This window comes from Leptodactylus fuscus, chromosome 2 (genome assembly GCF_031893055.1).
Source record: "Leptodactylus fuscus isolate aLepFus1 chromosome 2, aLepFus1.hap2, whole genome shotgun sequence".
NCBI classification, from domain to species: Eukaryota; Metazoa; Chordata; class Amphibia; order Anura; family Leptodactylidae; genus Leptodactylus; species Leptodactylus fuscus.
Genome location: NC_134266.1, coordinates 39,237,369 through 39,260,994, shown reverse-complemented (window position 1 = coordinate 39,260,994; position 23,626 = coordinate 39,237,369). Strand labels below are relative to the sequence as shown.

The 23,626-nt window shown below is 43.4% G+C and overlaps 1 protein-coding gene across 1 annotated transcript; it reads right to left on the bottom strand.

Annotated features, from left to right (window-relative positions):
- Positions 1-12: 12 nt before the first annotated feature.
- On the bottom strand, positions 13-23,441 carry SMYD4 (SET and MYND domain containing 4). The gene is made up of 11 exons (XM_075263608.1): positions 23,356-23,441; positions 16,715-16,871; positions 12,115-12,259; positions 9,187-9,276; positions 5,539-6,463; positions 4,206-4,388; positions 3,481-3,638; positions 3,266-3,398; positions 1,529-1,645; positions 1,303-1,426; positions 13-299 (listed from the first exon to the last, which is right to left on the bottom strand). The coding sequence occupies exons 2-11, from the start codon at positions 16,846-16,848 to the stop codon at positions 146-148; spliced, it is 2,163 nt and encodes a 720-aa protein (XP_075119709.1). The 5' UTR covers positions 16,849-16,871; positions 23,356-23,441; the 3' UTR covers positions 13-145.
- Between the last annotated feature and the right edge of the window lie 185 nt (positions 23,442-23,626).

Genomic DNA, 23,626 nt, shown 5'->3' with positions numbered 1-23,626 from the left:
ATGCAAAGGGAATAGAATCCATAAAATATGTAACGTCCAATTAGTCAAGAATGTTCCCTTTGCAGCCGCTTCACAGATACGATCTTTGCAGGTGTGTCCTAGGAGTGCCGTCATATACAATACATGGATACAAGAATTCACAGAATTATTTCTTCCATACAGTAGTCATCCCAGGAAGCTCCAGCAGACATGCCCTCATTTCTTGCAGCTCTTGTACCATGCTATGGTCTGGTCCATAATGCACTGCCAAAATATTCTGTGCTTTCTGTATAACACCCATAGCATCGTTTACCTCACGTCTGCAAAACAGGATGTATGTAGAGATGTTACTACAATATTCTAGGGTATTCTGGTAATGAAAAGTTACTCCAATGGTTAAGACCCCTACTGATGGCCAGAGTAGGGCTCCTGTGTCCCTGTTTAAAGGGGTTGTCACATCTCAAGGATCCTATCTATACTGCTAGCTTATGTGGATTTGAGACTTTTCCTAAATACATTGCTTCAGCAAAACTGCTTTGTTTGGCTGCTATCTGAGATTATTCACTTCATTGTTTACACTGCGTCTCCATAACCACGGACCTGGGATGATCTTATCTTTCCGCCCAGGACAAGTGACGTACCGCCCTGCTCTCAGGAGGGAGGGGGGGCTGAGTGCTCAGAGCAGCTTTGAGCTGTTTATCTCCCTCTTCCAGTTATCAGTCTGCTAATTGAATTTTGCTGATAAGGGCTGAGGAAGGGAGTCTGTTACCTCTGCATGTAATACAGACCTAAAACGGAGTTTATTGCAAGCGGAGTCTTGGTCCTGTAGCATGTAAGTTTGGGATTCTCATCACCTATCAAATCCAGCTCTGCTACATCAGCTTCATATTGTGCATCTTCCAGTGATACTATGCTAATTTATTTACAACCATCCCTCATTACCGGCTGAAAACACGTACTGCTATGAAGAGAGATAGCAGAGTTGGCTTTGCCTGTGAGACAGTATTTGAAACCCCGCCCACCAATTTAATTAGAAAACCAGGAAGTGAACAGAGCATAAAGCCTGCAAGGTGGTGAGCGGGCAAGTTGGGAAAACCCCTTTAATTGTTACAACAGGTTGAGTTGGCATACTGCCAATCTATTCAAAATCTATGAAATTGATAGCCATTTTCACCGTTCCATAGACTTTATATGGAGGGGACTGCTGCTCCATTGAAATGGGGATGCTGGACCCCCTTCTGGTAAATAGGGGTTAGAGCAAGAAGACCCCTAATAAATTACTAGATGTCATTGAATCAATGAATGAATATGAAACAAACTTACCCATTGAATAAAATCTGAGCCAGCTTGAAAAGTTCATGTCCAAGTTCTATGCTGGATGGACCATACCATTGGCTCACAAGCTGGATACTTTCTTTAAGATGCCTTGCTGCTGCAGTCCAGTCACCTACAAAGAAGAATACAGATCAAATGAGATCTAAAAGCATCATATAGTGTTCACTCATTCTTTTAAACAAAAAACTTAGACACACAAAACAAAGAAAAATACCTTTTGCGGCTTCAGCCTGAGCCAAATGATCAAAGATCTCACCAAACACCATGTGATTTTGAGAAAGAAAGTCCTTGGCTTCTGATAAACATGAGGTCAGCCTTCTTATTGCTATATCTGAAGATTAAAAAATGATGTTGACATGAGATTTGGCATAACTAAGGTGGTTGGGTTGGCTCCAAAATAATGTGGTGATACCACACATCTTTGGAAGAACCACTGCTTTTATACATAGGTCCTACTCACAAATCCCCTTCTTTGGTGGTCAATAATGTTGAATTCCCTAAACTTGTAAGATTAAAGAATGCAACAAAGCCAGTCCTCTGTCTTCTACTACTAGAAATAAGTTGGCACTTCCTCCCAAGTTTAAGTGATTTTATTAAGTTACTTCCTTTAAGTCCTATTCATATTCTCTATTACAGCATATGGACACCAGGAAGGGTGACCCCCTTTATGTCAGTGGGGACCCCCTCTATGTACCATAATGATAAAGCACTCTAAACAAAAGGATAGCACTGTGTTGCACTTAAAGGAAGTCTGTTAGTGCAAAAGATAAACACAGTAGCGTGCAGGGCTTGAGATAAGGTTTTATATTACAGACCGCAGCTCCGTAATTTAATAAAATAAGTAAATTAACTCAGAAGGGCTTTTGGGGGGAAGGGGGTGTAGTCTGGAGTTTGGTCAGCGCTGCAGATTGTCACCCCTAATTCCCTCTGATGTCCAGCCATCACAGGATGAAGGACAGCCCTCTGTCCTTGCTCATATTTCCGAAAGGTTTCCGGGTGCACTGTGACGTCATTGGGCATGTGCAGTAGCGTCTACAGTACTTGCTAAAGACATGGAAAGACAAGCTAAGACAGAAGGGTTTCCTTCATCCTGTGATTCGCAGTTTGCTGGGGGTGCCGGAAGTGGGATTCTAAAACAGGTTGTCTCTAAAAAGACAGCCCCTTTAAAGGGGGTATTTTAACCTGAGGCATTTATCACTTATCCACTGGATTGGTGACAGTCTGACCACTGGGACCCTGACTAATCACCAGAACAGGGTACCTTGGTCCCAGAAATCACAAGACTGCCAAGAATGGAGGGGCAGATGAGCATGCGCGCCATGACAGAAATAGCTGAGTGCTGTGGTGGATTGTAAGGGCTAGTCAACACGGAGTTCCACTGGGATCCCGTCGCAGCATTAGGTCCAAATAAATGGGCCGGAGCCTCGCGCCGAAGCTGATTAAGCCGTGGAATCCGCTGCAAGATCGGGCAGCTTGCTTCTTTTTTCTGCTACTACCGGTAGCTAGCGGAAAAAAAAGAAGTGAGTGGCTCCCATTGAAGTCAAAGGAAGCCATTTTTGGCAGGGGATTTTAAGGGGGATTCTGTGTCAAAATCCACTGCCAAAAGACTCCAAAGACTTTGGATTTCTTTACAACAATGACGGTACCTTTTAATGGACAATGTAATATGTTTCTTATCATTTTAGACTATATCCTCTAGCACAGAATGGGTATTACACACAAAGCTTTGAGTTTAGCTTTTTCTACCCTTTCCTGAATGTGTGACTCTATTACCTATGTGATTCTTCAGAGAAATCCTGTGCATTTGCATTATGTGGAGAGTATTCAGCCTGCCTGGGAGCTTCCATGTAATATATTAACACAGATGTTCTGAGCTAGTTTGCAGATTCACTCTACAACAAGATGCTTCCAAATATGTCCTAAAAGCTACCATGTGTTCTCATACAGTCACCTAGATGGTTGTTGTGCAGTTGTTCCTGAGCCCTATGAACATTATGCTGAAGATTCTGCAGACGGAGGACAACTTCATCTCTTCTCAACCGATGTGCACAAGAATCATTGACACAGAGCAGATCATCTTGTCCCTTGGAGAGAAGAAACACTACAGTAGGTATCATATACACTGTATGTACAATACTTCTGCTATTCACACACAAAACATATCACCTTTAGCAAGGAATGGCACTTCGGACAACAGAAATCACAGTGGGTGTCAGGAGTTATCCCCTGCTCTTGGGTACAGGCTTCACATTGGCAATCAAAAAAATACTGATCCTTCAGCAACATTTGCCTTTTTCTAATGTTCATTCGTAACCTGTGAGGCCCTAGAAGAGCAGGAAGAAACCAAAAAGATTATGGATCGATCCTTTCTTGCAATACTCTGTTCACGATGCCTTCACACAAGTGGGGCAGATGGTCATAGCAATGTGTCTTCATACAAGTGCAATTTTTGCTTTTGTTACATTCAGATTTAAAGGGGTTATGCCATGAAGGATATTTATCCTCTATCCATTGGATAAACGATGAATATCTGACTGCCCAGACTCTACAGATCCTGAAAACAGAAGTGTATACTCAACCCATTGTGCATTTAGCCTGACCACAGCCATGCTCCGGTGCGCCAATTAATGTGAATGGGAGTGTTATCCACTAGAATGATGGTGGCCAGACTGAATGCACAATGGGGGAAGCGGAACACCCTCACATTCTCAGGATCGCTGGAGGTCTCAGCGGACAGACCCTCACGTATCACTTATTTATTCTCTATCCTAATATGTTTTGTGGCCCAACCCCTTGAACAAAAAAATCTTATTGGATTATTGGCTAAAGTGTAGCACAAATAGGTCATAGGTATAATAAATACAATAGAGAGTAACAGCATTGCAGCCTACCATAGCAGTGGAGAATCTCCTCTCCTTTTCTGATCGGCCTGTTGGCTCTGACCATGACACGTCTGCCTTGGAAGGACACGCTGGTATTTGGGTCACAAGAATGATTTAGTAGGCTCAGGACGGGGAACACTGCGGTGGCCAGACGTGAACTCTTGCTGCTTTCTACCAGTGAGGTGGAAGAATCTGCAAACAAGGAGGATTTGGTGAACAGGTATAATGGCAAAAACACTATTTATTTTACATAGCGAACAGTACACTAAGACTTGGTTCACATTTGCGCTTGCACTCTTGCATTCTGTTCCCCTCTCCGCACTGCAAGCAGCGCTTTTCTCCCTTTTTGGGTGGAAACCGAACAGAAACCACATGGACTCCATTATAGTCTATGTAGTCTACACCCCCTGTGTTCCTTGAGCATAATCTGAATATCAGAAGAAACGTGGGGAGCACAAGAGCATAGGGGTGTAGGAGTAGAATAGCCTTCTTAAAGGATATTCCAACGTGGCATTACTTCAAAACCTCATTTTCTAATGATTAGAATCCCTTTAAGATTTGGTTCAGATTTTCTTCATTTTTTTGTGGTTGTTTTTGAAGCCAAAGCAGGGTCTGGATAATGGGCAGGAAAGTATATAAGGACGGTGTTACTACTTCTCTTGTATTCAAACCACTGCTGGATTTAACCTCAAAAACAATTAATAATAAGTGACCAAAACCTGAAGGTGAAAACCCAGCCTAAGACTATGGGCTAGTTCACATGGCGCTAGTGACTGCGTATTTTGGTCCTGATTTTGGGCGGGAAGCTGCGTCAGAATATGACCAAAGTGCACCTGTCGCAGCTTCCGGCAGTTGCGGCTTTCCAAATGAATGGGCCTAGTCCGGAGGGTGCGGTCGCTAGGCAGATACTGTGGCTTGATCAGCCGTGGAATCCGCCTGAAGAAAGGGCAGCTCGCTACTTTTTTGCGCGAGCGGGAACATACCCCTCTAGGAAAAAAGGAAGCTAGCGGTCTACATAGACCACCATTGTGATGGGGCGGATTTTGAGGTCAAAATCCGCCACTTTTTGCCCCGTGTGAACGAGCCCTTTGTGTTTCAACCACTGACAGTGAATGAGGAAATTCTAGACTGATACATTTCAGTTAACGTTATTACAATGTGCCTGAATTTTGGGCCAGGCTGCGTTCACATTACCACTGGGCCCATTGCTCTAGCTGTCAGAAGATCAGAACAACATATGCAATGTGAACCTAGCCTTAATTGGCATCCAAAACTGGAGCACATGCTTTGCATGACCGTTATCATGGATTGAAGACTCTGGCACCATACTACTTCATCATACCTTCATAATCTTCATTGAGCACAGTCACAGCCTGGGCATTGCAGTGGAGTTGAAGCATGTGACGAAAGATGGCCAAACCCAATCCGTGCATTTCATGTACTTCGCCATCCAGTGACTTTTCAGTAGGTGGCGCTGTTCCCATGCTCCTCAGTAGACCCATGTTCAATTTCCTGCACAATGCTGCACTAGTAAGTGCACAGAGAAATTTGTGCTCTCCTTTATGATGTTCACTGTGTGTTAAAAGACTGCATAAAGATTTATAGTTGCTGGAATATGGCCGACCAGGTTCTTCATTTACATTACAGGCCTGAAATCCATCTGATAAGACGTCTGATACCTGCCTGTAACCAGTCAGCAGGGCTGTTCTCAGTGCTGTGTGGCAAAAAACACCAAAAGCAAGAAGAAGGCTACCCAAAGGGCATTCAATACAGTGATACGCTTTCCAGGCCTGGTCCCTGCACTCATTGCTACAATACCTGGCAAAACTGCAGTGCTGACATGGTAGAGAAGCCAACACTCTCTGCAAGCACTGGTGACAGTAAAGATCAGAGGTTGTAATAGAAACATCCCATGTGTTTGTCTTTGTGACAGTCTCTCTACCAGGGATTATTACACTGACATAAGCTTCCTCACATATCAAGAGCTCACCGAGGGCTATATCCTCAGAAGCCACCAAGTGGCGCCCTTTGGAAGTACTAAACTTTAGCCTCAAGGAGCTAGATGCATTGGTCAGCTGACGGTTCCCCTTCAGTTCCTGCTGTCTGGGGTTTATAACAGATGTCCTTTCAGTTTTAGGAAATTTGGTGTTAGAAATGTCATGTTGCTTTAGTTTTTGCAAACAATTTGCTTGTCGCTGGAGAATTTTGCTCTGTAGTCGCTCGGGATATCCATGTTCTTGTGCACGATCAATGTCCTCCAGACATGCCTGATATGGCCGTAAGAAGAAAATATACAATGTAAGACTAGTGTGAGCTCATTCAGACTCACAGTGTGCACGCTGAAGAAGATGAATCTGTAAAGTGCTCAGTCAGTAGCTATAACTACAGCACATGAGATAGGAGATGTGTTTCTAGACAAGGTAGACTGCTCAGTTTTGACACTCTGTTCCCATCATGTTTGGAGCGCACGTCTGATATATATGGAGAAAAGCTTCTGACATATACAGTACTTGGCAAAAGTTCTAAGCAGCTATGGAAACAATGTCGAAAAGTAAGAATGCTTTCAATATAGAAGTGTTATTAGTTTATTTTTGTCATGTACCGAAATGCAAAGTGAGGGCTAGTTCACACGGGGTTCTGCTTTGGAATAGGCCTAAATGAATGGGTGTAGTCTGGAGGGTGATGCCGCGAGGCGGACGTCAGCAGCTGAACCAGCCGCGGAATCCGCCTGAAGAAAGGGCAGCTCGCTTCTTTTTTCGGCGAGCGGGAACAAACTGCTAGTGGAAAAAAGAACGCTAGGGGTCTACATAGACCTCTATTGTGAAGGGGCGGATTTTGAGGTGGATTCCACGTCAAAATCCAACCCCTCCTGCCCCGTGTGAACAAGCCCTGAATGAATGCAAAACACATCATTATTTGTTGTGACCATCCTTTGCCTTCCATCAATTCTTCAAGGTACGCTTACACACTGTTTATAAAGGAACTCGGCAGGAAAGTTGTCAGACAGCTTGGAGAACTAAGCACAGCTCTTCCATGGATGTCGCGTGGTCAAATCCTTCTGTCTCTTCATGTTATCCCAGACAGACTGGATGCTGTTGAGATCAGGGCTCTTATCATGACTTCCAGGACATCTACAAAGGGCGCTCACACTAAATATGGATAGGATTTACATTTTTCTTTTCTTCATTCACTTCATTTTGTTAGTTAAAGGGATTCTATCATTAAAATCACATTTTTTTCTTGATCACACAGAAGAATAGTCTTAAGAAAGGCTATTCTTCCCCTACCTTTAGATGTCTTCTCCGCGCCGCCGTTCCGTAGAAATCCTGGTTTTCGTCTGTATGCAAATGAGTTTTCAAGCAGCAGTGGGGGCGTCCCCAGTGCTCAAACAGCACTAGGGGTGTCCCCAATGCTGCGAGGGAACTCTCCAGCGATGCCTCTATCTTATTCTGGAATATCCTCTCCCTGTATCTTCTTCCATCCTGGGTTTCAATCTTCTAGCCTCGGGCAGAGCAGACTGTGCATGCCCGTGGCCACAAGAAAAACGTCCGCTTACAAAGTAAGCTGTGTAAGCGGCCATTTTCTTGTGGCCTGTGGGCATGCGCAGTCGGCTATGCCCAAGGCCAGATGGCAGAGAAGTTTGAACCCAGCTCTGGAAGAAGACGCTCAGAGAGGCGGTTCCTGAAGAAGATGGAGGTAGCGCTGGAGATTTCTCCCACAGCAATGGTGACGCCCCCAGTGCTGTGAGAGAACTAATTTGCATACAGACGAAAACTGGGATTTCTACCGAATGGCGACGCAGAGAAGACATCTAAAGGTAGGAGAAGAATAGCCTTTTTTTAAGGCTATTCCTATGTGTGATCGAGAAAAAAAATGTGATTTTAATGGTAGAATCCCTTTAACACTTCTATTTCTGAAAGCATTCTTGTTGCAGCATTTTTTCCACATCTGCCAGAAACCTGCACAGTACTGTACTCTAAACTTACCTATACGGCACGGATAGGCAACCATTGGTTCTCCAGTTGTTGTAACACTACAACTCCCAGCATGCATACTTGGTCTGCTGTTCTTGACACTCCCATCAAAATGAACTGAGAGTTGTAGTTTCACAAAAGCTGGAAAGCCAAAGATTGCCGACCCCTGCTATAGGGCTTTACTCACCTTATGGTGGCTTAGAGTTTCTATTTGGCGCCCATCAAGCCACTATGATCGGTAGACATTTTTTTTCTACTATACAGATGAGTCTAGTAGATTGCAGTATATGGTAAAAGTATTCATGGCATACAGTTATCTTTATTGCATTTTTGGCCTATTTGACATCTATCCCACTGTATGTCTAGTAGGATACATGGCAGCCTTCTATCAGATATGTATAGTACAAGATTTTCCTGACATCTACCTCCAATGTGTGCTCCAAATGTGATGTGAACTGAGCCTCATGTTCAGTGTATACAGCGGATGAATATACAGTATTGACAAGTATATCACAAAGTGGCATACAGTGGCCATTGGCCACCACCTCAAATGGACAGCAAAAAAATGCAACAATTTCTTCGTTCTTACATTACAAACATGTAGTTTTAGAAACGGCTTTAGGGCTTTAGTCACAAATAGCTGGATAAGTCACGAAAAAGGTGATTTCCTTGTCTGGTTTGTCATAGGAACTGTTTCTTTAAGATGGAAAGGTCTTTGGAAAAATAATTCAATTACCATGCTACCTGCGGCTTGTGAACAAGCTATTTATATTCTTCTAAGTCTTCATGATTAAAAAAATAGTTAGAGCGCTGAAAGACTCGGCTGGAGAAATGACAGATGAATGAGGGAGACATCACAGTGTACAGCAGCGGGTGTGTGAGAGGAAATAAGAAAAATGACAGGGCTAAGAAAAACTGAGATCTACAGCATGTGGTTTGCCGAAATTATGATTTACATTGAAATCCTGTGTAGGACAAAACTCCGAAATGACAGTGGAGATGTAAACAATACTCACAGAGTAATGGCCAAGGTGAAAGAGAACGGCGGATCGATTGGCAAAGCTCAATGCAATCTCTTCAGTGCCAGGGGTGCCATGCGAGATACCCTGCAGGACAAGAACAGATACAAAACTGAAACCTGACTGCTTGCTGCCTAAAAGATGCTCGGCGTCCACACGATACCTGCGGCAGCACCAACATTTGTTGACTGTGTTTTCATCTATCACAGATGTTTTACACTGGAAGAAAAAGTGCACAAATGTCTATTGATCTGGTACAAGTCATCTGTATTACTGGCCAGGATACAGAGACCACCCGGGGTACAGGCAAGGGTTACCAAGAAGATTAGGAAAGTTAGCATATAGATTTTTGCAAGTCAATCTGCAGCGGTAATGTCCACACCTGCCTCTGTGGATCCGCTGAAAAATTGGCAGCGATAGAAATCCACTGTGAATTTTTTCATCCCCACCGACATTAATGATTATGAAGTCTTCCTTCTTTCTCTTCTCTTCCTAAGCTGCTATGAACTCCTAGTATATCTTCTCTTCTCAGCATATGTGTGTCTACGTCTGTAATATATTACTGTGTATTATCCTGTATCTGTATTACTATGCTGCTGTAACATACTGAAATTTCCCCAATGTGGGACTATTAAAGGATTATCTTATCTTATCTTAATGGGGACAAGCCACATCACATTTATGCTTATGTCACAGAAGAAACAGATATGCTGCGGATTTAAGATTATGACCCCATGTGGTGGAAGGCAGCTAAAAAATGCATAGCGTTTATTTCCACAGCGTACTTCATTACATTCTGCGGTTTTTCTTCTCTCATTAAATCTATAGGGAAAACACAAATTTTTCTGCAGATAAAATTGACATGCTGCGGGTTTTTTTGACAAACACAGGTTTTCCACATAATTTCTTTCTGTAATGCGTGGATGGGATTAGCAAGAATCTCATTTACTTTACTGGCATTGTAAAACACAACTTTTTTTTTGCTGAGTTTCCGCAATTTGGGGCCTAATCGTTGTTGGTAAACTTCCATGCAAAAAAACGCAGCAGAGCAGACATGTGTTCATATCTTACCCACTCTGTTGTGAAATTTCATCTAAAATTCCATGTGGAAAATGTGCACCATTTCCATAATGTGGACATGCCCTTATACTCACATGTTTAGGCCCGGTTCACATCTGTGTCAGTAATCCGTTCGGGGAGTCCCCATGGGGACCTCCCACTCCGAACGGACTACCTAACGCATTGGCAAGCGGTGTGCAATGAAAGCACACAGACCCCATAGAGTCGTGCGGACAGGAAAGTAGATCGTGAAGTACTTTTCTGTCCTCATGTTAAGACCATTTGTGCACTCCCTGAACAGATTACCAATGCAGATGTGAACCGGGCCTTAGAAAGAAACATTGTATGCTTTAGCTGCAGGTCACATTTTTACCTAAAACATCCTGGCTCTAACACATACATATATGAAAATACTGAAAGATTATGGCCCTCCTGACAGTGCTCGCCCACAGACTAGTACTGGGGGGCGTTCCTCAAAATTCAGTGTCATGGCTGGGTGGTAGGGAATGCTCCCTCTGACAGTACAGGGCCATGGACAGAATGTCAGGAGGGGCGTTCCCAGCGAGACTGTCAGGAACGCCCTTCTGACAGTGAAGAACTATCGGTAAATGCACCAATATCTCTTCCTCTGGGGACACATAATGGGAAAGTTGACAGTGCGCTCTGTTGGCTTTCTAGCGGTATATAAAACCACGTGTACAAGGACATGAAAGGTCCTCTTTAAAAAAATAATAATAATGGGTTAGTGAGCTATTAGGGTTGAGCCGATCTTGACTTTTCAGGATCGATTTTAAAATCCGATTTCCGATCATTTTTCATTCGAACCCGATCTCGATCCCAATTCCGATCCCAATGCAAGTCAATGGGATTTTTTTATTAATCGGAGATCGGATTTTAAAAGCAATCCTATTCACTATACAGCATGGAATCTAACAATTGTTAAAATCCACGCTGTGTAGTGAATCACTAAAGTAGCCAGAGGATTTTTTTTTAATCCTCTGGCTACTTAGTCCCCCCTGGTGTCCACTTACCTCCAGAGATGGCTGCTCCGCTGCCCGGTTCCTTCCTTCTTCTTTGCCTTGCTGCCGCTGCACGCTGCTCTTCTCCCTTCGCTGCCCCCTCCCTGCCAGGTTAGGAGAGTGTGGGCGGGTACTGGGAGGGGAGACGTCACGTCTCCCCGCTCTGTACCCGCCCACACTCTCCTAATCCACAAGCCCCGCCTACCTAGCGCTTTAAACACTAACCTGGGAGGTGGGGCAGGGAGGCAAGAAGAAGGAGGGCACCGGAGCAGCCATCTCTAGAGGTAAGTAGCTGCTAGAGAGGTTTAGTTTAGCGTCCCATTCGAATAAATGGAGGCAGCCGGCGCACAGGGGGTTAAGGCTGTGCGCCGGCTGCTTCCATTCATTCCTATGGAACTGCAGCGTATACTCAGTGTGAAGGCTAAGCAAAGCATTGTGAGAAAAGATCACCGATCTCGATCCCACATAAAACGATCGTGTTCGGAATTCCGATGGCGATCGTGAAATTTTCTCGATCGCCGACCGGAATCTGATCTTTTCCGAACACGATCGCTCAACCCTATGAGCTATCCTTTAAAAACATGGCTAGCACAATGAAAAGCATACATTGATGTGCATGAAGCCTTAGTAAATCTAAATGCTAACAAAATTTCTCAGGTCTACTAAATTGTCAAAGAAAACGGACACAGAGGCCAATAACAACTTGGTCTTTCCAAATCCATTGCACTATAAAAGGCTGCTAAAGAATGCCATGTAATTTAATATCATGCAGTCTGGCATGAAAAAGAACTTAACATTTAAGAAAAAGGGGATTATTTCACTTTTCCCACATCACTACCACTTGTACCTTGGAATAGAGTACTGCTGCAGCTGTGTACTGTTTTCTTCCAAACCTCTTATTTCCCTCTTCCTTGTAGAATAGCACAGCACGAGCTTCTTTCCCAACGCTCAGTTCATTGCACAACCTCTCTAATGCCTCCTCTTCTTCCTGCCTGCGGAGAGAAATTAAAGACAGGTGTTTGTACTGTGCTCATACACATACTCCGCTCCTTGCTAAATGCAAACCCAATCCCCTCTGCTTGACTTTGACATAAACATTACCATTATTTGTCCATTTACAACAAAAAATTGTTCTTCGTGCAATCTAAAACCATCGCTCCGCACTGTGAATTGAATAAGAAAGAACGCATTATAGTCTTCTTAATAGAAGTCACAGCTGATCTCATTCTAGATCTATCACTGACAGATCAGAATGACTGCAAGTTCTATCCCGAAATGTACTGACCCGTACAAGTCAGCGTCTACTGCAGACCGGATTGCTGGTTCTTTATCTAACAGGTCAGCAATTCTGTAGTGGTGAAATTCAACACATGACAAGTAGTAAGATACATTTGTACAATGTGTACCTCTTATTAGGTCCTGTTCACATCATGCTATAGTCCTTCACTTGGGCTATAGGCTGGAAAAAGCTCCAGGCACTTACACCAAGTAAGACACAATTCAAGGCTTTCCAGTAGAGACCACAAGTGTTCAACATCTTACTGTACCCTAGTTCTTTTTCATTTTTGCAGGATGAAGTTGTGTAGTAGACTGCGCTACACCATGACGGGGTATACATCATAAATAGTATATCGTGAGTTATACAATACATCATAAATAGTATATCGTGACAAATACAATACATCATAAATAGTATATCATGAGTTATACAATACAGCATAAATAGTATATCGTGACAAATACAATACAGCATAAATAGTATATCATGAGTTATACAATACATCATAAATAGTATATCGTGAGTTATACAATACATCATAAATAGTATATCGTGACAAATACAATACATCATAAATAGTATATCATGAGTTATACAATACAGCATAAATAGTATATCGTGACAAATACAATACAGCATAAATAGTATATCGTGAGTTATACAATGATTACGACGGGTGCCTATAGATTTAAAGGGATTGTCCAGGATAATTTGATCTTTCTAATCTAAGCTAACCACCTTACTCACGCCTACCTTCTAAATGACTAAGTGTACCAAAAATCTATATTTACCTAGATCGCTGGGGTGGTCATGTAGGTGGCCATCCTACTTACCTGTCTTCTGGGCAGGATTTTCTGGGCGCGGGATATCACTTGTTCTCCATCTCTATTGTGCAGGGGTGTGCAGCCGGCAGACATCAAAAAGAGGAGATGTCAGCCCAGAATAAGTGATGTCCCGTGCCCAGAAGACGGTTAAAAGGGTATTCCCAACTCGCCTGTTCAACCACTTGCATGCTGTGTGCTCTGATCACTTCCTGGTTTTCTCGGTACATTGGTTGGCGGGGTTTCACTTGCTCTGCTATCTCTATTCATAGCAGTATGTTTGCAGTCAGTAATGAGGGATTGGTTGTAAATGCATTAGCACAGTATGAAGCTGATGTAGAAGCTGATGTAGCAGAGCTGGATTTGAGTCAGTTTGTATTACATACAGAGGTAACAGACTCCCTATCTCTGCCCTTATCAGACAAATTCAATTAAATCGACTGATAAGTGGAAGAGCAGCAGATAAAACAGCTCAGAAATCCCGGAGCACTCACCTCCCCCTCCCCTATCTGAGAGCAGGGAGCTACATCACTTGTCGACCAAGGAGATAAGATCAGCACCAGGCCCGTGGTTATGGAAACAGAGTGTAAACAATGTAGTGAATAAATTAAGATAGCGGCCAAACAAAGCAGTTTTGATAAAACAATGTATTTAGGAAAAGTCTTAAATCCACATAAACTAGCAGTATAGATAGGATCCTTGTGACGGGACAACCCCTTTAAGTATCATGGGGTGGGGTATTGAGTTAGTTAGGAAGGGCTAGTAGTGGGCGGGCTAGCTAGGGAAACAGGGAGGGGGTGTGAGCGAGAGAGGACGGGGAAGGGAGTGAGAATGGGAGGGGGAGTCAGCACTGCGAGGCCCAAGACATCATGGTAGTTGTAGGAAAACAGAACAGGAAAATACACATGAAAACAAATGCAGATGATGGCAGAAGCTCACAGAGAAATCCAGAGATCACTAAAAACGCTGTTAAAGGTATTTGGGTGCACTTATTAACCTATTATTTAACCAACAAACCTTTTTTCTAAAAAGAAAATGGTCCAAAAAACCCTTTAAGATATATGTCAGGAGTGCATATATGTCAAAAGGAGTCTAAAACTGTAAAGTAGACAACCACATAGTTTTACAATTCTGCTAGTCTGACTATCCTTTAGTCTATACTATATGCAGTACGGAGGCAGAGAAACTGTGGGCAGGTAATGACTCCCAATATCACATATCACTATGATGCTAGGAGTGCCAGTCTCCTGTTTGGGCCTGGACTGGGAAATTTGGATGATGTATGGACCAAATTTTCCAGACTGGATTACCTTGGTGCATGGGGCATTAAGGTAACATCAACCATACTCACTGATTCCTATAGGGCCTCTCGATTCCCCCCAACAGCAAAAGATTGGGTTGCTGCATTTCAGCACATATGATAAAAAAAGTGTAGCCTTAGCTATTCATAGAGCTTTTACTTCCACAGAAATGTCTTATATTGCTTTTTATAAATGACAGTAGTGTTTCATGGAGGGATATAATCTGCCAACCATTTACAGAGTCAGGAACAATTACTTTTTATCTTTCACAACTACAAATTGTCAACTATTTTGTTCTCCCGTATTCTCTGGATCAATAGAACAAGTTAATATTACAGGTTAAACTTGATGGACTTTTTCTATCACAATAATTATTAAACAAGATTGTAAGGTTCGGTGCAGATGGATGCAAATTGCATCAATTAAAAAATCTTGGACTTTTCCACCAATCTGGGGCAGCTGGGATCTTTGTAACAGTATACGGCATCACTTTTAATTAGGGCTGCCTGGTGTACAGATATTTTGCCAAGAAATACATGAAATAGTACTTGTTAGGCAGCAGAAAAAAAAAGGAAAAAAATGATCAAAAAAGTATTGTGTATCCAAAAATGGTTCCAATAAAAACTACAATTTGTCCTACAAAAATAAACCCTCACCGAGTTCCACTGTGAATAAAAAACATACGGCTCTCTAAATATTAATTAATGTATTTATTTTCTTACAAAAAGCATTTTTATCGTGGAAAAAAGTACAAAAACATTGTTTAGTATCGCTGAAATCCTATTAACCTGAGAAATTTTATGATGGACCTTATAAAAACAAGACCCAAGAAATAGGAATAGTGAATGACATGCATCCATTAAAAATATTCTATGCTGCAACAAAACATGACCTCATAGGGCTACATCAAAGGAAACATTAAAAAGTTATGGCACTTAGAATGTGATGGTGCAAAAATTAAAGAAAACAAAAAAAAAAAAAAAAACGGTTCTCACGGTCAAAAATAACTGCATTCCCAAGGGTTAAAGTAATTGTCTGCTTGTTGTAAAAAAAAGTCCAAAATTTATCAAAAAGTGTTTCCCTACTGAGACACCCAGAGATCAGCGGTAACCTGCGGGGAAACTGGTCAGTTACTGTTCAACTATTTAGCAGCGCCCCCACAAGGGAAATTAACCATTAATTGGTACCCATCCTATTCAAAGGACAAGAGATGCTTTCACTATTGAGTCAGGTTCCTAAATACACAGTCCAGTCATATTGATGTGACCACCGCCTACCTTTGACGTCAACGTTAAATAACCAATCGCAGAAGGCGCGTGTCATCAGCCATCTGCGTGCACTCATCATTGTGGAAGGCACGATGGAGCAACACAAGTATGCATCTATCCTTGCAGACCATGTCCACCCCTACATGTGGCATCTATCAGCAGGACAATGCGACGTGTCATAAAGCTCGTAGTGTGCGTGCGTGATTTGAGGAGCACCAGGATGAGTTTAATGTACTCCCTTGGCCAGCAAATTCCCCGAACTTGAACCCAATCGAGAATCTGTGGGACCACCTCGATCGGGTTATTCACGCCATGGATGCTCAACCGCGTAACCTAGTGCAGCAGCCCACGGCACTGGAGTCGGCATGGCTCAACATCCCAGTGATCATCATCACAACATCCCCTCTCTTCCTGCACGTCTCGCAGCGGTCCGCTCTGCCAAAGGTTATTCTGGATTTTGACAGGTGGCCACATTAATGGGACTGGACTGTGTAAGTCATACTGCTGACGTTACGGTGACGTTCCGTTTCCCAGTTTAAGGAAACAGAATATCACCAATACTAACACACCCCATCATACTTACCTGTCTTCCTGTCTGGGTACAGGACGTCACTTCTGGGGTACGGCCCATGCTGGCAGCCCTTAAAGAACCAATATGTGGTTCAAAACATGAAAAAAGGATTCTGCTTATAGATATGTTCAGACAAACATTTAGATTTTATTTTAACCTAACCTTTGTATATTTTATATGCTATGGAGTGCATAGGTGTTTACTTACTGGAATAGTGACCAACAAGCATCAAAGCTCTCTTTAAGACTTGACCCTGCGGAAAACTTTCCTTTTCCATGGGAGGAGAGCTGCGACCACTTGCATCGGGCATAGTCTTGCCAGTCCACAACAGGAAGCTCCATCAGCAACACAAAATAATTGAGAGCTGCAAACAAAGATGATATATCACACTTGCAGTATATAACACAGAACTGATACTGAGCTTCCACTATTAACTTTTAGTTTTTTGTTTTTTTTTTCTATGTGACTATACATAGAAGAAAGATCTTAATATAAAATTGCAGTTTTATGGCCACAAGTCCTGAGCAATGTTGTGGCAGATTATCCATTATTAGGATCTACGATGCACCGGAAGAGACTCAAGAGAGCAAAAAAACAGGGAGGCGTGGGACAACAACTGAGCAATGGCAGCAGGTGAGTATGTATTTTTTTTCACTGCCACCAAGGTATTTAAACTTTAAAAATTTAGCTGGGACAACCCCTTTAAATAAAATCTCATTTACTTCGTTAATACTGCAAATGCTGCATTTTTTTCCAATGCGTTTTTTCGCAGCAGCCAAAAACAATGTGTTTCCATAATGTAAGGCCTTAGCCTTTAAAAAGGACCTTTCATGTGCTCATGCACATTTGGTTTTATATACCGCTAGAAACCCGACAATGTGCTGAATTAAGCGCACTGTTGGCTTTCCCGGCATGTGTCCCGGGGCTGTAGATATTGGTGCCGTTAGTTTCGGCACTGATCTCTGCCCCATCAGAAAGGCATTCCTGACAATCTCGCTGAGCTGAGAGGAACCTCTCTCCTGACTGTACTCGTCCATAGCCCTGTACTGTCAGATGGGGCGTTCCTTACCACCCAGCCATGACGCTGAGCTGTGAGGAATGCCCCCCAGTATAACCTAGGGACGATTACAGTCAGGAGGGCCATTCCTCACAGCCCAGCTAGACTGTCCCACCACGTGTCCATTGTCCACCTGACACCAAATGAGGAGAACGACGAGACCCCAAGGACTATTGTACCCCAAACCACACACCCTCCCATCCATCCACTCAACGATCCCCCCCCCCTCTCTACTTGCTTTGACAATGCCAACTACCTATTCAGACCTAAAAATAAAGCTTTGTTGTATTGTATTGTATTGTATTTTCTATCAGGAACACCCTTCTGGCCAGAGATCAGTGCCAAAACTAACAGTACTGATATCTCCAGCCCTGGGGCACATGCCGGGAAAGTCGACAGTGCGCTGAATTCACTGTACTGTCGGGGGTGTCTACTGGTATATAAAACCGCATGTGCCTGAGGACATGAAAGGCCCTCTTTAAACTTGTCTAAAAGTTGTCTACCACCAACAAAACCTCTTTGAAACGAGATAAATGCTGTTGTAGGGCTTTTTACTGGCGTAGTGAACAGAACTGCTTTGTGTGGTAGTACAATCCCGCAGTTGGGAAATTCCAGAAACTTTTATTCCATATGCAAATGAGCTGTTTGGTGCAATCAGGGAGGGTCACACCTGCTGGAGCACCATTTTCTTTTGTGGCTGCTGTAAATCTCTATTCATGGGACACGTCAGTCTTTCTAATTTGAGGATGGCACCAGGCGGTGACCTGCTCCAGCAGGTTTGGCCCCACCCTGAGTAATATGAACAGCTCATTTGCATATGGGATACAAGATTAATTCCTTTGAAGCAGGGTTGCACTTTGACACATTAAAAGGTATGTTCAATAGGCCACCATTCAGACCTGCAACAGCATATAAGTGGCTTAGAAGTGATTCTGGGGGTGGTAGATTACCTTTAAGATATTAAACTAGCTACAGAAAATGTTTGGTTTTTTATTTGACATTACACACCTTTTAAAGGGGTTGTCTGGGACTTACTAATCGATTTTCTTGCTTTAGGATAAGTCATCAATTAAAAATATGAAGGCAAGAAAAGGCCAGGCCCACGGCTGAGCAGCTGTATGAAGACACTCCAAGACGCAGGTGAAGGCTGCAACCTTTTTGGCACTTATCAAGCACAAAGCCATACGTTTTTGCAGTGGCCGGGCTTCCTATAGCAGCTCATCCCATTCACATAAATGGGACTGTGTTACGATCAGGCCACATAACCGATCAATGTGATGTCACTTGGCCTGTGAAGTGACATCAGCACTCTGCTGCCGCTTCAGACTGAACCAGCTCTTCGGCCATCTAAAGATAGGTCATCAATTGAAATGTCCCAGAAACCCCCTTGCAATCCCCCAATGTGACAGGACGAATGTGGTCTGCAGACAATGATTTCAAATTGTGTTTTGGGTATGTTTTACTAGGTGGAATGAGTTAGACCCCTGTGTATTGGATATTGATAACCTATACACTCTTAAAGGGGTTGTCTGTGATAAACCGATCTTCTTAATCTAAGCTACAGACAAACCCTTAATTACATACTGTACCAAAAAATCTATATTCTCCTAGACTGCAATTATTCAATTTTCCGGTGACGTTCCATTTCCCAGTTACCAGAAACGTAATGTCACCAATACTAACCCACCTGATCATACTTACCTGTCTTCCTGTCCGGATCTTCTGAGCATGGGATGTCATTTCTGGGCTACTGCATATTCAGGCAATCTGGCCACCCAGAACAAGTGAAGTCCCGTGCCCAGAAGGTTCTTCCCCAAAGACAGGTAAGTATGATGGGGTAGGTTGAGTTAGTTAGGAAGAGCTAGTAGTGGGCGGACTACCTAGGAAAACAGGGAGGGGGTGTGAGTGAGAAAGGGAAAGGGGAAGAAGTGAGAGAGGGAGGTGGAGCAAGTCAGCTCTGAGTGAAACACAAGGCATCATGGTAGTTATAGGAAAACAGAACAAGAAAATACCCAAGTAAACAAATGCAGAAGTTGCCAGGAACTCACCGAGAAACCCAGAAATCACTGAAGACACTGCTAAAGGTATTTGGGTCACTTAACCTATTAATAGCACTAAACAACCTTTTTTGAAAACTTATTTTTTTGCCCAGAAAATCCCTTAATAGGTGAATAATGGTTATTTTTTTAACTTTGTAACATTTCCTGCAGCTAGTTTAATTTCTTTAACTCTCAGACCACCCCTTTAATCATACACACTTATGTAGAGACTATCATTTCAGTACTTGCTAATTACAATGAGTAAAGCAGTAGGGTAGCGATCCACCGCAGTAATACAAATGAGCTTTTAGCCACTAATAGTAATTACTTGGTGGTGGCCGCTTATGCAAAAGGATCAAGCAATGGTGCCTATCGAGGCGCTCTGGCAAACTGTGCGAGTCCCTTTCTCCGGCATGTTAAGGCTATATCACAAAGCCCAGGCTATAGGTGTTGGGAACCTGTATAACGAAATATTATAAGAAAAAATATGACTAATGCAATTCGTATGTTTGAGGTTGGAAACTCTTATTAGAAACAGCATATCTGCTATGTCAAGTATTAATGAAATAATTGGCTGCTCCGCTGTCACCTTCCACTCAGGATATGCTAATTCCCGAGGCCGCCTGCGCTAATTATCAGGGCTTGCTGGGGAGGACAATAGCACCGGCGGAGGACAATTTACCTGACAGATAATATTTAGCCTGATTTCACCCAGACGCTAATCAGCTCCTACCCTGGTGAATGACAGGCCGCACTCCACCTCTCCATCTTAAGAACTCCCAGACTAATAAAAGTAAATCTTCTCTCAAGACTAGCAAGAATCTAACTTCACTGCCTTCATCTCTATGAGCTATGACTATGGAAAACGGCAGTGTTCTCCCCCGTGTCGGATTGGGGTGCTTGTGGCCAACCAGTAGAATTGCTTGCCTCCTATTTTTTTCAGTATTAGCCTACCTACCCCATGCCTTAGACTATGTATCCTTAACTCTGTGAGTCACAGTATAGATATGGGTCCCAGGAGGGAGGATAGTGATAAAGCTACCTCTACCATCAGGCTGTTATAAAAACGAAGGAACCTTAGAGCAGTTCCGAAAGCTTGCAATATGTCATCAATTTTTGTTAGCCATTAAAAAAGGTATCACCTACTGAGGACTCAATCATTACATTTCATATCCACTGGCTAATACGGTACTAAAATAAATTTTTCTTATTTAATTTTTTTTTTTTTTTTTAATGTAGATTGTGAGCCCCACTTAGGGCTCACAATGTACATTTTTCCCGATCAGTATGTCTTTTTGGAATATGGGATGGAAATCCATGCAAACACGGGGAGAACATACAAACTCCTTGCAGATATTTTTGTTGTCCTTGGCGGGATTTGAACACCAGGACCCAGCGCTGCAAGGCTACAGTGCCAACGACTGAGCCACCGTGTGGCCCCTTATTTAAATATTCTATCCAGTTTATTATATGGGCACACCGGCTGTGTTAGATGCAGTACACTTACATTTGTGTACTTTAGCAGGGGTTGGGGGCTTGGTGCCCACTAGCCCCGTTGGGTCAGGAGCCCACCAGCGAATTCACATATTTCTTTGTAGGACAGTCTGAGACTTTCCTCACACTATTTAAGCTAGGTATGAGAAGATGATAACCTGGTATAGGGGTCAGCAATAGCTGGCAACTAAGAGTGGTGCTCGGGCCCCATTTCCTGGCACGGCACAGCTTGGATCTGGAGGAAGGAGGTGGAGCTAATACTAGTAATTAGTTATTAATGAGCTACTTTAATAGCTAATTGGCTCATTCATTCCCCGACTAGATGCCTGCTCTTGCGTCAGGGCATTAAAAATACAAGCATATTAGCAGTTTCAGTTGCGACCAATCTACTGATACGAATCTTGCAGGGTTCACCCAACACTTAATCTTACTGTGAATGGGGAGTGGTCTAAAAGGGCCGTGGCCAAGATTACTATTAAGTGTAATTGAGGTAAAATGCCCTTAATTGAGGTAAAGTTGTAATTTTTATTTAGATCACCCATCCCTAAACTGCTTGGCCGTTTCTGTAATTTCTTCCTTTGAAGTAGGTATTTAGCAGCAGTTATTCCCATCCCGGCAGCAACTTGGTGAGGAAGGAATAATCCTTTACCCTAAGTCTGGGTTCCCATCATGCACTAGCCCTCCACTGTATACAGACTGTATACAGACTTATATCACAACAGATCCATTTCCTTCTTTACTTGCAGAGAACGTAGCATAGTCGATTATGTTATTCTGTTTGGCAAAAAAAGACAGAAATGGGGAAGGGCTACAAGATGAAAAGGATCTTAGGGCAGGTACAGTCTAGGTTCACATCTCCATTGGTGGAGAGTAGAGATGAGCGAACACTGTTCGGATCAGCCGATCCGAACAGCACGCACCATAGAAATGAATGGAAGCACCTGGCACGTACACTTGGCCGGCGGCCGGCCGGCGTCACAGGTGCTTCCATTCACTTCTATGGGAGCGTGGTGTTCAGATCGGCTGATCCGAACAGTGTTCGCTCATCTCTAGTGGAGAGAAAAGTCCTGCACTTCTGAACAATGGAGAGACCAACGCTAGCCTGAACCTAGTGTCAGGTGGCAAACTTTGGGAGGCGAAATCTGCTGCAAAAATTCTCCCACTCATTCAGTTCAGTGTGAAGCACAAGTGTCCGACTTGACATTCTGCCAGGTTGATCACATTCACACGGACCCGATTATAGTCTAAGGGGTCCGCAGGTTTCCTCAGGTAACCGCTTTTTATGTGCATAGGTTATGTTCGGGGGTGGTCCCCAAGCAGACTCCCCGACTGGAAACCTGAACGCTGATGTGAATAGGGCCCGACTCTGTCCATCACATTTTATCTATTTTAGGAAAACAATGCAGGTTCTGAAAGACGCTGGGTTCACACTAGCATTTGGCAGTCCGTTCTCAGGTTTCCGTCTTCTGTCATGCCGAGTCCAGCCGTGAGCGTCGGTGGGTGTTTTATGCTCTCCACAGCAAAACCGGTTTTCTTAAACCAGACATAGAGTACTGCATGTCCGACTCTGGGTCCGTTTAAAAAAACCGGTTTCTCCGTGGAGAGCATAAAACGCTCACGGTCGGACACCTTTCAAATCCATTCAAATGAATGGGTATGAAAGAGTCCTGCAGCTTTCCGTCTCCTGCTCTGTTTTGTGCAGGAAACGGAAACCTGCAGAACGGAGACCGGGCGCAGATGTGAATGAGCCCTGACAGCAGGCAGAGATCTTGATGCACAAAATATAGGGAACATTTGGGGGGGGGGGGGGATATTGATTGTTATTAACATGCCACTTTTTTATTTAAAATTAGTTGCAAATTTGCAAATAATTAACACCAAATACTTAACGCTCTGGTCTCGATACCTTTCCAGAAGTACAACCTACATCCCATTCTGTATTTATCTCCATTTACACCACAAGTGGCGCAATAAAGACACAATCTACGCCAGCAAGGGCCTGCTGTGGATTTGCACCTGGGTACATAGACATGGAGAGGACGCCCCTAATTCACCATGAATAAAGCGTACCCTCAGCTGGCACAAGTAAGGGGGTTGCCTTGCTGCCCTAGAAGGATTTGCACAGAGGGCCCTCACTCCTTATGGTATTATTTTGGGATCATACCTATTACATATACCTATAGGATAACCATACACATTAGTGTCACGTGCTGCCCCTACAGCGCCCCCTCCTGTCACACACACATCCCGCCACTCACTTTGTCGCCCGCTTTGTAGCACTTGTCACGTGTCAGATTTGGCGCCGCAATTCCAAGCAGTTCCTATCCCTGTGTGAGCGGGCTGTGAATAGTCTGCCCACACACTGACCAGTTATCCCAATGCCGCCATCATTACTGCTGGCTAGTTGTATCTGCCTACTGTACAGCTTCTCCTCATGTACAAGACACTATAATGCAGTTCTAGTTTGGCTGTTCCCAAAACAAAGATGGCCGAAGCGGTGAAACTTCCTGCGTCACGTCACTGGCAGCC